This window comes from Epinephelus moara, chromosome 19 (genome assembly GCF_006386435.1).
Source record: "Epinephelus moara isolate mb chromosome 19, YSFRI_EMoa_1.0, whole genome shotgun sequence".
In the NCBI taxonomy this organism is placed as follows: domain Eukaryota; kingdom Metazoa; phylum Chordata; class Actinopteri; order Perciformes; family Serranidae; genus Epinephelus; species Epinephelus moara.
Window position 1 is genome coordinate 15,716,906 of NC_065524.1, and position 16,203 is coordinate 15,733,108.

Genomic DNA, 16,203 nt, shown 5'->3' on the forward strand with positions numbered 1-16,203 from the left:
CAACTTTTGAAAGTGTTGCATTGCACACCGATGCAAGTTGTGCTTCCAAAATGTTCAATATAGGGAGAACTTGTGTTATTAGTGGATGAAATTTAGTCTCAAGCCCTGACTTAGACCTTCCTAGCAGGAAAGCCAGTTGCTGTCACAGGTTTTTTTTTCATAAAGCAGCAGGAAACCCTCAAGTTAGCTCATGCTAGTTCATTTATTTCCCACACAGTGGTTAATGTACATCCTTTTCATCGGTACATCAGTGGGAGAAAATCTTATGTAAATCTTGGCTTTAGCATTAACCCAACATTAAGATGGCTACAGTGCGTGTGTGTGTGTTGGGGTTCAGCAATGAAATAAAGAGCTTGGAGGCAAGCCAATTAACGTCTGCAATTAAGCAGCACTGCAAAGTTCAGCAGGAGGACGGCAATATCATTTAGAGAGATATAACCATTGTCAATCTATTCTCCTAGTTAAGTATTCCCAAGATAACTATTTCAGTCTCTCAGCCTGCAACACGTCTGTCAATTATTTAGCTTGATGTGGTTTATTATGGGTCCCGTTCTCCTGCATATGTAAGAGGAACACTTTCTGATACAAAAACAGATGCAAGTGTTGTGTTCTGAAGTGAAATGCAGTATGTGTATAAAAGGGCTATGGTAGACTTACCTGCTTAAGCCAGTGAAAATGATGTGTAATTAGCATTTTCCTTGTCACGCCTAGTTTTTCAAACATAGGTAATTGAGGAGTCTGATGAGTACTTACAAAGGATGATTTCAGTTGTTCTCGCAAACGTGGATAAAGGGAGACTTCACATTATTCTGTGGCTAATATCCTCTGATGAGTTAGAGAGGTTCTATTAAGCCAAACCGTGTCCTCTGTTTAAATATCATTAAAAGTTAGTTAAAGGACGACGTCAGACTGGATGATGAAGCAAAGAGAGATTCTGAAAGAGGATGAGTGTCAGATAGGGAGGATGTTTTCGGATCAGTGAGAGGTGCAGTAAACTTGATTTGAGCAATCTAATGGATCGTGTTAATGCAGTCTGCCTAAACAAACCACAGTACCCAAGACTGGGCAACACAGTTGGGGAAAAAAGGAAAATATTTAACTCTTTTTTTCTGCTCTTCATCTTGCCAATTCACTGTTTTATTCAAGCTCAGCTTTCGTTGGTGACACTGCCAAGAGGAAAACACTCTGCCTGTCTGATTGTATAACTCTCATAGTGTCAGCACTGCGTTTTACCATTTCAGTCTGTAGGGTGCCTTTTTTAAAACCTCCTCGAATAAGCAGTTGAAACAGGTTGTCTTTTTGTTTTGTTTTAACAAAAGGCTGCAGATACCAGTGAGCAGGAAATTATCTGGCGGGATTGTGTGTGAACGTGTTTGTTGGGGGAAAAAAAGACGCTTGTTTGAAGATGCACTGAAGTGAACACTGTGTGATCCATAGGAGCTACAAAGAAAGAAGCTCAAAACAATATTACGCTAATATTGTTGCAGACCATGACATTCCTGTATCTAAGCTAATTCCACCATTGTTCAAAAGGCAGGAACTGCAAGGTATATGCGTATGTGAAAACCCCCTTTTGCTGCTATAGTGCTATAATATTTACAAGCTAACGAGTACAGTGTGATATCAATACACAGTTGTTGGGCCTGTTTGCATAACTGCACTGTTTCTGTCGCAGTTTTTTCTTTTAATGGTGGCCTGTGATTGGGACAACAGTGAGTGGAGCTGGCATAATGGAAGACATTATCTTTGAGGTGCAAAACGTTTTTCCATTTCCATTACAAAGTATGGGAAATAAATAACCGTCTCAAAGTAAATACCTCCCATTATGATCAAACCATTACAACTTGCTATTAATGTTAATACAGGTATGATTATTTATGAGATCATCTCTCCCGATGAGGGATTGGCTTATCTTTGTGAGAGCTTTCATCATGTACTTCAGTAGACTGAACTGACGTGTCTTCATTTAGACTCTTGATTTCCGAGCTTTGCTTTCTACAAGTGCTGTATTTAGGCAAAAAGAATGTCTGTCTTATATTTTTACAGTTGCTCAAGATGTAAACCCTCACTATATATATACCCCCCCCCCCCTTTAATTAACTCACACCCTGTTTAAACAGAGACAGAGATGCCTACGTGAAAATGTTTTTTTCACCATGGTAACATGAATAATATGGCATATCTCTCCTGGACTTCTGATTGAGTTGCTCCAGCCTGATTGCAGTTGGCGCTTGAGGGAGATGAGTCTCTGTGACATAAACGAAGTACTTCTGGAGCCAAGGCTCACTTCACACATCACCTCGACACTTACACCGCTGTGATCAAATAGACGCTGGTATGAATGGATTCTCTTAAGTGCCGGTTAAGTGCATTTCACTAAGGAAGTAAGAGAAGTTAAAATACATTTAGTGTTAAAAAAGACAATGCACTCTTCCTTAATGCAATGTTCTGCACTTAAGCTATATGGAGTCTGATTCTGAGTGTATATACCACGGCCTGGCTATCAAGGGCAAGGCCCTCATTTCCAGACTTGTATTTTCTGCAAAGAGAAAGCAGTGATATGTAAGGAAGTCGATTCAGAAACCACACTTCAGTAGTTGAGAATCTCCAATTTAATGCTGTCCTGGCTCTCCCGTGTGGAGGAATCTCAGCCATGTTATTTTGGATATAGTGAGGGGAACTGTCTGGCTGCCTGGTGGGTACCTAGCTGGGGGTAGTGGACTGTGAAGGCCCTGAGGAGCCATGCGGGTCTTTAACATACCAACAGGCCTGATCGCCAGTAAGGAGGAGGCTGCATTAACGTGCGGCTGATAAATCCAGAAATGGGACTGGATAAATCCATAATATGCAGCTGCTGGCCCAAATCCCGCCAGGGCTCCGCAGTGACACTGGGCCCTGTGAAGTTTGCAGATAACCTATTTCATCTCAACCAGTAAATGATGGTGCCTCTTCAAAGTTGGCACATATGCACAGGGCTGGTGAGCATCAGTTGAAATATCTTGCTGCGTTACATAACATATGCATATTAAAACCACATTTTTGTCCAGTGTACAGGATTTAATGTTGAATATCTAGTTTGGCTTAGTATGCATTAGTCATCCGCACTTATATATACTAAAAATGTCTCATCTATTAATAGTATTCGGAAGGATCACCTAAGGCATGTGAGCAATGAGGTGCACTGAAATGTCAAGACATAAATTAAGATATGTGAGAATATGCCACTGTAAACATTTGCATGTGTCATTAACTGCTTTAATTTGTGTATTTTAATTTGTGCATTTATGTGGATATTTGTGGCACTTTGCCTTCTCCTCCAGTCATTATTTAACATCATGTTTTAAGTTGTTAGACGTTGCTTTCAACAGCTCTGCCTTATTAATATCATGCAGAGCTCAGTTTCACCTTTTCCACATTCTTCAAATTCAACTACAGTCACACTGTAAAATGTGGCTGAAATAGAGTAGAGTAGGTGAATAACTAAATGTGTTGTTTTTCTGAGATTGTGCTTGTGGTTTCTCAAAAACCGCGGCCATTTTTTTGTTGTTGTTTTGACAACCGCAGTGCATTTGTGATTAAAATAGTGGGAACAGATCGAAACGACTTCATCTAATGAACCCCGCTCTCTCCGCTGCCCCCCTGCATTGTGCCTTCAGAGCCCTTGCAGTGAGTGTTTCTCGTTCATGTTAATAGGCTGCGTCTTTAGTGTTGAAAACAATTATTAAGTAGCACTTCAATCGTTAGAAAGTTGTTTTCTGTGTCTAACTTTGGTGGCATTGACTTTCCCTTGGTGTCAACTTCAGAAGAAATACAAACTCGCGTTTCGCAGAGCCCACCTACAGCTTTATTTTCTTGTAATTTCTCCAAGCTCCCTTCTTAGGATTGGGGGTTGAGCAGATGCAGGTAGATGTATATTTATGAGGGGGATGTGTATTTCAGGGAGAAGCAGTGTTGTGAAAGGTGACCTTGTTAGATAAAAGGAGGGCTCGGAAGCCAAATGATGAAAGAGAATGGGATCATCCTGGGCTCATTAATGTGGATTTGAAGGTCAGGTAATTATAACAATAGACGTGTGGGCTGGCTTTGGCATCTGGTATTGTTGCTTTGTTATGAAGGTGACAAGCCTGCGGAGGAAAGGGATTAATCACTGTGACACCACCCTGTTGTCACATTGATACATTCAGACATCATAACACTGCTGCTATAGTTCTTAAAGGAAGCTGCAAAAACAACATAATTTCAGCTATCAAAACAGTATATGACAAGTACTGTTAGGAATATGAATAGGTTTAAGAAGCAACCTACGGTCGCCTGATATTGTAATGAGAATTTCAAAATAAATCCAAAAATAGAAGTCACATCGCTGTTATTGCAGTGGGTTTGAACAGTTAAGCTCTGGTTTCTCCACACACAGGCATTTCTCTTCCAGAGCTAGTGACGCTGTCATGAGTCAAATAAGCTTCACACCACAACAAATCCACATGGCTGAGGTTGGTATGGTAACACATGAACCATTGTATGCAGCAGTAAAGGTAACCAATGACTCCCACAGCAATAGACTGCCTGTTTGAGCCAGATGAGCTTTTAATAGCTCAAACTGAGTATACTACAGAGCAGCCGAAAGTTCAACCCATCCTCTCCCTTACTGGAAATATTTGTTTGTGCTGACCGCTGACAGAGTATCAATACACATGAGAAATGAGACCTGCTTGATGTTACTGGTACCAAATCAACTTGATATTACAATCCAATAAATGGCAAACAAAGTCTGCAACAAGGTCCTCCTAAAATTTTACAGTGCAGAAAAACCCTGTAACTTACTGTAAGCTGGGTTTGGAAAACAGGGGATATAAAGCTGGCAGTGTAGTCTCAGTTCAATTTAATTTGCTGTTGTTTCACCGCTTCAGCAGACACAACTTACAAGTTTTTCAAAACAAAAATGTAAAGGGACAGTTCACCTCAAAATCAAAAATACATAATTTTCTTCTCACCTGTAGTGCTATTTATCAGTCCAGATTGTTTTGGTGCCAGTTGCTGAGTGTTGTTGATATCAGCTGGGGAGATCTGTTCCTCCTCCCAAATATAATGGAACTAGATGGCACTCAGCATGTGGTGCGTAAAGTGCCAAAAAAATACATCTGAAAAACTCAACAGCAATGTCTCTTTCCAGAAATCATATCTGGTCTCTCAAGATAATCCACAGATCTTGCTGTGAGCGGTTTCATGTAAGAACAATTTTTTTTGTGTAATTCAGCAGACAAAAGTAGTTCCTACATCAAACTGCTCACAACAAGATGTGTGGATTATCTTGAGTAACCAGGCCATAACTTCTGGAAAGAGATATCACTGTTGAGTGTTTCAGATGTATTTTATTTGGTGCTTTGAGCTCCTCCAGCAGAGTGCCATCTAGTTCCATTATATTTTGGGGAAGGCTGATATCTCTACGGCCAATATCTCAAACACTTGGCAACTAACACCAAAACAATCTAGATTGATAAATAGCACTACAAGTAAGAGGTGGCTTTTTTTTGGCAGCAAACCGACCCTTTACCTTTGCTGCCGAATGCTTAAGTTTGTTTGGAGTAGACTTTGAGATTTATGCTTTCATGCATTGTCAAAATTGATGTATGCAAGCTTCATATCAATGTTTTTCTTGTGTATTTTTACAGTTTTTAGCATTACCCCAGCAATGAAACCTGAAACTTCAGTCATATCAATGGCATGTGGATAATATTTCAATAAATAATTTGTCATGCAATGCTCAAATAGGTGTTGTGACATAAAAGGAGATCTATTCGACATTCACAGGTATCTGCGAATTAGAGGTTGTCTGCACAAGGATCCCAACATGGCAACTAGCAGCTAATGGTGCTAACAGCATGAGCAGTGCTAACAACAGCAACAGTGCTGAAAGAGCCAACAGAGTCATCAGGGGGGAACCGAATGCCACTGTCCCGATATCAGCAGTAACCACCGTATGAGCACAGTGCAAAGCGGTGGTGATTAGCTAGCCAGTGGGATACACACACACAGGACTCACATGCACCCGTGGCCGAACCATCTGTCCCAACAACGAACAAAGAAGCTCGGATTACAACACACAGAAGGAGTGTGACTTCATTCTCTGCTTGGGACCTCATTACTCCACTATATCTTTACATATCAAACAGTTGTTTGCTGCTTTATTAATGCTCTGAATGTCACATAGAGCTCCTCTAACATGTCCACAGTGCACACTGTTTCGGAGAGTAGAACCTTGCATACTGTACTTGTTTTAGCCACAGTTGCATCATTTTGACTGATGCATGAGTCAGGCTTTAGGCTTTGTGTGTGTGTGTGCATGTGAATGTGCTGCTGGGATCGTGCCACCTCTACCACAAGTTTGTCTGGCTCAGTCAGGCTCCTTAGGGACCACTAGAAGCTATAAAGAACAGAAATGCCAACCAGTATCATCAGACAAGGCAGCATGTGTGGTGTAGCATGCATTTTTAATGTGCCACAAATAAGAAATACCACTGTTGCCTCTCCTCTCTCATCCCACAACTGGTGGCTCGTTTAAGTTTTATTTCTATTTGTGCGAATTTCAGCAGCCACTAAAAGAAAAAAGAGCCCCATCATTAAAGGTTAGAATTGCCTCAGTTTAACACCGAGCTCCACGGACATGGCACGGGTAGCTCTAGATATTAAATCCTAGCCTGAATATTTCCTGTTAGTTGGGTCGTGCTAGTCCGTAAGTACACGCACATGCATGTGTGTACTTGGGCGTGTGTGTGTGTGTGTGTGTGTGTGTGTGTGTGTACAGGCTCAGTAGCAGTGCTTGTTAGGAAGGCTGACGGAGTGGAAAAGTGTCAGTGTGTGGAGCAGCACATTATTCCACTCAAAAAGAATTTGCCAAAGTCCTTCACTTCACTGACTCTTTGAACATCGACATTCAGAGCTGACATGTTAAACATCCCAACACTATGAAGAGGAACGTCTAATGACCATCTAAGTGTCAGTTGAGTCTACAAATGATCGGCTTTTTGTTTCTCTGGACCTTTTTTCTTCATTATTTCAGGCCTCCCATCTGCAGTTCATTGTGTTGTAGATGCTAATTTGTGCCCATCAAATTAGCTGTGAATATGATTTCTAATTAAAGCAGAAGAATGGAGGAAAAAAATGATGTGACTCCCGGTTACAAAGAGCAGCTCTACTGACCTAGTTTGCGCTTTTTATCTGGGACAGTTTGTGTGTTTGGAATCACATTTGTTAAAATCCCTATTCCGTCTTTGTGGACAGGTGAGACACCCTTCAAACGCAGCAGTGAGTGATGTTGAAACTTTCTGATATGAAGCAGCATACTGTTATAGAATATAGCAGAGATAGTCCCTGTCACAGTTAATTTGACTCAGATATATTTACTTAAAATCCTGCCAAAAAGCCTGTATTTGCAGACAGAGATAGGCCGGTAGCATTACATTGCAGTGGCCGCCCTGGTTGCTTTGAAAAATTGCACCAAGATTTTTTTGACTCATCTATTTGCAACAGAGCAGGCAACCTGAGCCATAAAACTTTTTTATTAGTTTCTTTACCCCACCTTTTATCCCAGAGTCACAGCAGAGTACACTATTAACCTCTGAGCTTATTGAGAAGCGTGCGAGAGGCTGCTAAGGATAAGGTGAGTGTGTATCCGATGGAGCATATTTAAAGGGTTCAGTTAAGGTGGCAGAGACCAGAAGGTAGACAGTGAATCTGTTTACTGCCTTGAGGTTTTGTGGTTATGCACTAGCACTTCCCATTTAACTGCATGATCTAGGGCTCTGCTGACGCCACCGAACACACAACCCAGCTCCATGCCTCACTGCCCTCTGCACACACAGGACTCGCACACTGAAGTGCACATAAGCCATTTTTATGAATGCTCTGCAAATATATGGACACACTGAGACAAGAGGGTGGTTTCACCATTCCTTTTTTTCACTGTGTTTGTGTCTGTGCTGGCTTCTTGACGCAGTGCCACAATCCATAAACTGTGCCTGTCACAAGCTCCAGCTAGGGCTCTGTTATCAATATTTTCTTGCTGTGAAAATACACAGCGGCGGCTCCGCTGCATTGTCATTGGCTGAGGGATAAATGAGGTTGCTGTGGAGGTTAAGAGTTCAAAGGGCAGACAGGAAGTGGGTCCTCCCACAGTGACAGTTCAGGCATATGTTTGATGGGCCAGCCTAATGCCGTGGACCAGCAGTTCCTAATGACCTGCCATCTCCAGGCAGTCTGGGGAGCCCTTCCACTGAGATTTATGACCCATGTTGTGGTTACTACTAGGACGACTCTCAGCAGCACTCCTGACAAACTCCAAGTCATAGCCTTCTACTTAAGCTTCACTCTTTCTTCTCATTAACTGGGTCATTGCAAATCTTCAAGGCTTATCTTTACTGTGACAAGGAATATTCAGGTTCTCTGAAATATTAAAGCTCAAAGATCACTGCGGTATTTTGTCTAATGTGATGGGATCCTTGTAGTTGTTTTATAGATGGAGATGTGGTCTGTTCTGCCCTTGAAGTCTAAATTGATGAATTGATTCGTGAAATTCTCAAGGGGGCACACACAGGCGGACACTGAAGAGAGGATGGCAAAATCAAAAACCCATTAAATATACATTCAAAGAGACAACTCCACATGTACATGCTCAGCTAGAAGAACCAGATAATGGTCTTCTGATAATACTAATTGTTGGCTCTCCCACTGCTTCCCTAAAGGCAGAAATGTGTTGATCTACCACAAGATAGCCAGACTGAGCCCAGGGCGGGCACAAACAGCAAGGAGAGCTAGTTTATAATTAATACACACTCTATAAAATATGCATTATGGGGTGGATGTGGCCAAATATGGATTTCTGTTTTGATTTTCACTCAGGATAATTGAAGCACTTCTCAGACAAGTCATACTGAATGAGGCACAAGCTCATAGCCTCTGCTGCCAAGAGAGCAGGACTGCTCTGTGAGTGCTGCTGTAGGTTAGCTTTTCCACCAGCTGTTTCTTATTTGTCTCGTGCTTGAAGACGGATTTTTAAAGCGAGTCCCCATCCACTTTGGGATTTTAATGTCTCCCCTGATATGTATCGCTGTGGGCTGCTGAGCTCACTGGCTCTGTAGGTTACAGATATTTTGTGTGCATAAGCAGCACAGTGTGCTTTAAGATAAACTGCCAAAACATGTTTCATGACATTCTGATCATTAAAGGAGAGGATGCAGGGAGAGGGGGAAATGAAAAGGCATAAAGCAGCGTTTTTTACCCCTCCCTGCTCCCATATTTATCAAACCCACTGCAGAGATGAGATGGCTGTCGAACACTCTTCATCTCCCAGTGGGCTATTGCCGTGATCACACCAAGTCACATGTGGTTAGAAAGCTTTTAACATTTCAACCCCCCAGACTACCATGTTCACTACCAGCACTACCCCACCTCACACACGTAGACACACACACACACACACACACACACACACACACACACACACACACACAGAAGAGTTGTGTTAGACTGATTAGCAACCACATCTCCAATCTCTGATTAGGTGTGGAGTAAATGAAGCGCCCCCCTCAGGTATGCATTTCCATAATGTCAGGTAATTAAACCCCAGTGTTTTAATAGCTCAGGAATAGGAAGACTCCCCAGGAGACTACACAATAATGATAGACTTTGCTGAAAACTAGCATACTATTAGCTTGCCTCTAACTGGCACTAAAACTATTTAATAGATAAACGATAACGAGCTTAAAAATATTTTCATCACAAAAAAGTTACATACTACGTGCTACAAGTTTGTTAGCATGTATTTTAAAGTCAAAGGTATCTCTTATAGGGCTGGGTACTGTTCACATTTGAACAGATACCAGTACCGGTTACGATACCCGGTATTCAGTGGTAGCACCCAACGGTACCTTTTTTTGGTACACAACTTTATCAGTAAAATATCACGTAGAGCTAATCTTGATTTTTGGCTTTCACTGAAATAAAGAAAATAGACCAGACGCCAAAACCATCATGGCAGATTGGTGTTGCAGCAATAGTTTTGGCTTCCTCAGAGCTTTGTGGCTGGCTTCCAGGCTTCGTGGCATTTCGTGGCGCTTATACCCCTTGTCTAAACCTGGCGTTCTCACCCAGATGCACTCTCAGTACCGACATTTGGCTCCAATGGATTTAATGTTAATCAGTACTCTGCAGTTGAGATGTCATTTGTTCGGAAACCCTTAGAAGTACAGAGTTCGGTACCCAACCCTAATCATTTAAGGGTGTCACTGTATAACGGTATTGAGGATAACCATGATAATTAAACATTAGATTTTGATGTTGTGTTGATAATACACATAACTTTTAAATCATTTCCATTCTTTACGTTCTTGTGTCGTCTCCCTCCCACAACACCATCCTTTTGCCTTTTTCAATATCCATTAAGTGTAACTGCTCTTTTTGTATGTTTTTGTACATTTATGGTTACAGACTCTCTCTCTCCACCTCCATACACTTCTATTTTATGTGTAATTCATTTGCCAAAAATCGACACAAATAAATCGCACATTAAACAAAATTCAAGATTAATTTGGCTGATCATTTTTCTCCAACAAATTTCATTTAGATATCATGACAATATTGTTAACATGAAATCTTTTGGCCATGATAATCATGTAGTGAAAATCTGATATGCCATCCCCAGATCTCAGGTAATAAAACCCCCTATTTTTTTTTTTTTTTTTACAAAATTTATCCGTGCTTTTGAAATATGAACAGAGAATTTTCTGTTCTGGAAATGCACGTTTGAGCTGTGTGCTTGCTGTTGATAGCTGATAGATTCCAGAGCTAAACAAAGGCTGGGAGAGCACAGGCGTCTTTTTCATCACAGAAAAACCTGGAGAGGTGCTATTGTAAACATGACAGTGGATTGTCAGTACATCCCTGTTTGAGTTGCTGTTTCTTGTGTGTGTATGTTATGCTCATACTGTATGCACACACTCACACACACACACTCACATACATGCACACAACAAAAGCCCTTTGATGAAACAAATTCTGCAGTGGGAGAGCTTTCTTTGTCCCTGTGCCCACTCGTATGTGTGGTGCTCAAATGAGAACAATGCAAAGCCATAATGGTGCCACAGAAAGGTGTGGAAACTGAGTGAACTCCAGAAGTCCCCTTCATATGAGGCAAAAAAGAGAGGAAATAACAGCCACAGGACTGTGCTGTGATTGGAGAACTCTCCCTTATACCACATGTTCATTATCTGTCGCTTGGGCACCAAAACATTTTCGAGAAATAATAAGTTTTTAATGGGATAGTGTTCACTGCTAATGATAGCCAATGCTGTATAGCTGCAACTAAAGATCATTAATGGCATGTTGCAGTGTATGATTCTTCCAGTGCCCGCTGGATGAACTACACTTCAAACACATAGGCTACCTACTTCCAGTAACACCCAAATTAACAGATGTATTTTAAATCCCCTCTAATCTTTCTCCTCTCATGTGCATCGGATGTCTCCAACTGACAGATAGGCTCATTTTTAATGATACACCCTCCACTTAGATAACACTCTGACGTTACCTTCTGTTGAACCAGTAAACTGCAGTTAATGTTGGAGATTCACATGAGCAGCACGGGGCTAGGGTCATATTAAGAGTGTTTATGAACTAAACTGTCTTAAAGCTGACAACATGTTAGCAGTGAGCGAGGCTTTACTCTGACGCTGTTCCACATGTCTGTCACATGTGAGAATGAAACCTCACTCATCAAGATCACAAGTGTTGTACTAAAGAGCTTGTCTCAGCTCATGTTCAACATTTTGTGTGACATGTTTTTCCCAAAGAGGGGCACTAGAGAGGGCAGTAGGCCAAATACCCTATCTCGTAATGTTGAAGGTGCAATATACAATATTCAGAACAATAATTTGGTAGCCATCTATTGTTACTGCTGTCCCCTCTGGCTAGCTAATCTCCGCATATTAGCCTGTATGAGCACTGCTGTAAAATCAAACTGTTAGCTCTGTCAGTAGCCACTGTTGACACCGTTAGTCCAATAGCACTACTGATAATGCCATCAAACCAGCATGGGTCATCGTGGAAGCTTAACATCCACCCTCCAGTTCCCTCCCAGGTGTTCTCAGTCACTTTGAGCTAACCCCCATAACAACTGTTAGCTCTGTCAGCACTGTTGGCATTGTTAGCCACCGTTTTCGCCCAAGCCACCTCGTGTGCAATCCTGGCCCAGACTCTGAATGTTGTATACTGCAATATGAAAAATAATTAGTGTAGCCGCACTGTGATTCTGATCCACTCCAAAGTTTAATATGTTCTTCCTTAGCCAATGCTACACCCTTCTGCCAAATTTTATGAAAATCAGGCCAGTAGTTTTTCCATAATCCTGCTGACACACAGACAAGCGCACAAACCGAACGGAATACATGACGTCCTTGACGGAGCTAACAACCAGACCCCACAAAGCCATAATCCAATCTGCAATTGTGCAGCAGTAGATACAAGTGTCTCAAACTTCAGGCCACTGCTAATTGCTTTTAATGAACCACATGTTTTATTGAGCATAACCTCTGTCATGTTGCCAAGGGAGAAATCTGCCAAGGAGTGTATATTGAAATTAGCTGCTGGCTGAATCACACGTTTGTTGCCAAATTTAGTATTCAAAGAAAACCACTGCCACACACAGTGATCACTTCTGTCTATTGAAGATGTGATAAACAAAGTATTGGATGACAGTCGTGTTGCTTGTTACTTTTGGATGACTGTGGTGTTGTTGGAAGCTGCCATAGGAAAAATGCTAAATCTTGTATTGCCAGGTACAGCTATTGAAATGTGTGATTACAGGTTTAACTGAGAAAATAATACAAAATAATATGTAACATAATCATTCAGGCCAGAATCAGGCTCCTCTTGGCACTTTATACCTACTGGTTTTCTTTTAAGTCCTCTGGAAATATGATAAACGATTTCAAGAATCATTCTGTTCTCAGTAGTAGTTCTGTTCATTAGATAACATAAATGATTCATGTGATAATTATATCAAAGTTTAGATCAAATGGGTGTGTTTTAAAGAAATCACACTTGCGCAGTTAAAGAATCCAAACTTTAATGTTCAGATATTGCTGACTGTATAGAATGATGCATATTTGCTTACTCTTTGAAGTTTACTGACTCATTTTATTTCTCTTTTCAGCAAACTCCAGTCTTCTGGGAGGAGGGGGAGGTAAGTGAACACCTTTGTTTTTCTTTATATCATCTCAGTGTTTGTTCCCATGGTATTAAAGCAATTAAAGTTGCACTCATCAGATCTCATATGGCACGTCTATATTCTGCTGTGGGTTCATGGTAGACTTTAGTGTCTATTTCGCTCCAAGTGTCTCTGTTAAATGTGGCCGAATGTAAGGCCAAAACATTAGAGCGCAGTGCAGGGCAACCTTGCATTGTGCCACAGTGAGAGATGGTCATTACTTTAGCGGCCTGCCGAAGAACATTATCATCAAAGCAATGGAGGAAATCTGAGGCAGCCAACCGTGGTGTGGGAATAATGGGTTGGGAACTCCAGTAGGATGTTACTGCCCAATCCAACTGTTCTGCTTTTTCTGAAATTTGACTTTTACAGTGACATGATTGAAATAATCATTTGTCCCCACAGTAGTATGAGGTTGGGGTAAAATGCACCCAGTTATGTGGAATGTTAATTTTTAGTCCGAAGGGGAATTTTTGATGATATGTTGGAATCATATGACAGTGAAATAGGGTCACTGCTTCAGCTTTATCTGTTTATCCATCTGCGTGGGATGTCACTTTCAATGTGTCACCGTTTCCTGACAGGCTTCAGTTGTACAGAGTGATCCAAACCAGGGCATTAGACGTTTGTACATTTATTGTAATCTAATGGAATCTATCTAATCTAATTGCATTGCATGGCATTGCATCATATCGTATATATCTATAGAAATGTTCTTATACAGTGTGTGCTGTAGGTCTAAAGGAGTTCATCTTGAAGGGACAGTTCACCCCCAAATCAAAAACTGTAGAGATGCCTGCCTTCTCTTGAGTGTATGGCACTCAGCTTGTGGTTCTCAGCAATGTCTCTCTCCAGAAATCATGACCCGGTTACTCAAGATAATCCACAGACCTTGTTGTGAACACTTTCATGTAGGAACTAATTTCTTTTTACCGAACTACACCCACCAACTGTACCATTGAGCTAGCTAACATTACGGCTCAGCTGAGGAGGATGCCGTGAATTTTTAGATCATTCACAGTGATGAGCTCGAGCCTTTCATCCATGAGTAGATGCAAGAATGCTTCTGCACTGTGATACTGCAATGTGTTTCTAGTTCAATTGTGTTTGAGAGACGGCAGACATCTTGACGGCTGATATCTCCAACACTCGGCGAACACTAAAACAATCCATGTTGATAAGTAGGACTACAGTCAGATGAAAAATATGTATTTTTGATTTGGGGTGAACTGTATCTTTAAGAGCTTTCTATAATGCGACTAATAAAAAAGACCTTCACTGACATTTACAGCGTGCCAGATAGTCCCTGTTTATCGTCAGTGCATGTGTCTTGTTTTTTGGTGTTTTAATCTTCCTCATAGAACTAAAAACTAAACAATTATGTGGGTGACTTGTTAAAATGTTATACTCTATCATTTTATCTGTCAAAATGTTCCTCCAAATTACATAGTCCTTTTATAGAGTAGTTTTAGAAATTGTTTTAACAAAAAAACAGCACGTAGGACAGAATTATGCCCTTTGCAGGATGGCACTCCTTTCTGTTTTTATATATTTATTTATTAGGAACACCTGGCGTGAAATATGAGTCATCAGAGACGAGGGATGTGCATAAAGCAACATCAAAGCCACAGCATAGTTAACTGCTCAGTGCACATGGTGTCCATTAGAGTGTACACAGTGCTGTTGAAATCTTATTCACATCTAATCACGCAGCCTGGAGTGGCCCTCATCTTGTCTGATATATGCTTAAGACTGGAAACTTTACAGCCGTTTGTTGCGTAGCAGTGTGGCATCCTAATGTGTATCAGTGACATGGAGAGGCCCTCAGCGCACAACCATCGAGAAAACTTCAGTGATTGAGATCAGAGGTCACAAACATGCGTCTCCATAACAAAGCCAAGCCCTGTAAAGCAGGTGTACTGTCCTCCTGATTGGTGTCTGTCTCTGCTGCAGTGGACTCTCAGTATTCATATGCCACGTATGGACAAACACAAGAAGCAATTTTCTTTGCCATTATGTTTCCATTATTGTTATTTTGTGGCAAATCCCCGTTTTACTGCTCTCAGAATCTTAGAGCACGCAGACTTGTTGATTGATCCAGGTCCTTCTTCAACTACAGATTGCTCCGTTTCAGCACAGCACCGACAAAAACGAAGTCAGATTTGAGGCTATCAACACTGGAACGTGAGAGCTCATGTGTCAATTAATGTCAAACTTTGGAAGAAAACATTTCGGTTGATTGTGACCTGCAGCTGTGCTTATTAACTCCAGAGGAATTCTAATTGTAGCAAGTGCCATTTTTTGAGAGCAAAGCCTCTTTTCATTCTTAATTGACTTCCAGTGATGCTATTCCTGCCAAGTTACTGGCACAAGATACAAGGTCAATTAACTGCAAAATGCTACGACTCACATTTTCTTGTGTTAATAATGACCACAACAAGTCTGTGTGACTTTATTATTTTTTTATGTGTGTTCTTGTGAAGCTTGTTTTTGTTGTTTTGGCTGGGGTGATTATAACCATGGAGAGATTACCATTATCTACCAGAGAGCTGAGAATGTTACTTTCCCGCCAAAACAAAGCTCGACACCGTTTGTCTTTTATCTGCGCGAGGCCAAGAGGGGTTTTATCTTTCAGTGTCTTTATCACTATGAGGTGGCTGCTAAACCTACAAAACTGCTCCCTCTGTTCTCACCCTGGCCCTCCCTCTACCCCTATCTGCGGTTTGGCATGTGAAGACCTCCTGCCTTGGTGGCGGCGAGGATCGATGTGAAGAGGAGATGTGCTCTCATATAGGGCCTGCCTTATCTCCCACCTGTCTTCTCAGGGCTCTGCAGAGGGGCAGCTTCACAACAGGATGATCCATCATGTTGGCCTCACGCACCTGAGCCATGTTTAGTTCTCACAGTTCTGGAGGTGGGCCTCCCGCCAGTATGTGAAAACTGGA

General features: G+C 41.4%; 1 protein-coding gene across 3 annotated transcripts in view; it reads left to right on the forward strand.

Moving 5' to 3' along the window:
- macrod2 (mono-ADP ribosylhydrolase 2) overlaps positions 1-16,203 on the forward strand; it is a 468,001-nt gene that overhangs the window by 131,470 nt on the left and 320,328 nt on the right. For all 3 annotated transcript variants that reach the window (XM_050070646.1, XM_050070648.1, XM_050070649.1), the window contains exon 4: positions 13,205-13,234. In XM_050070646.1, coding sequence (XP_049926603.1) covers positions 13,205-13,234 — 30 coding nt within the window. The remainder of the gene's footprint in view (positions 1-13,204; positions 13,235-16,203) is intronic.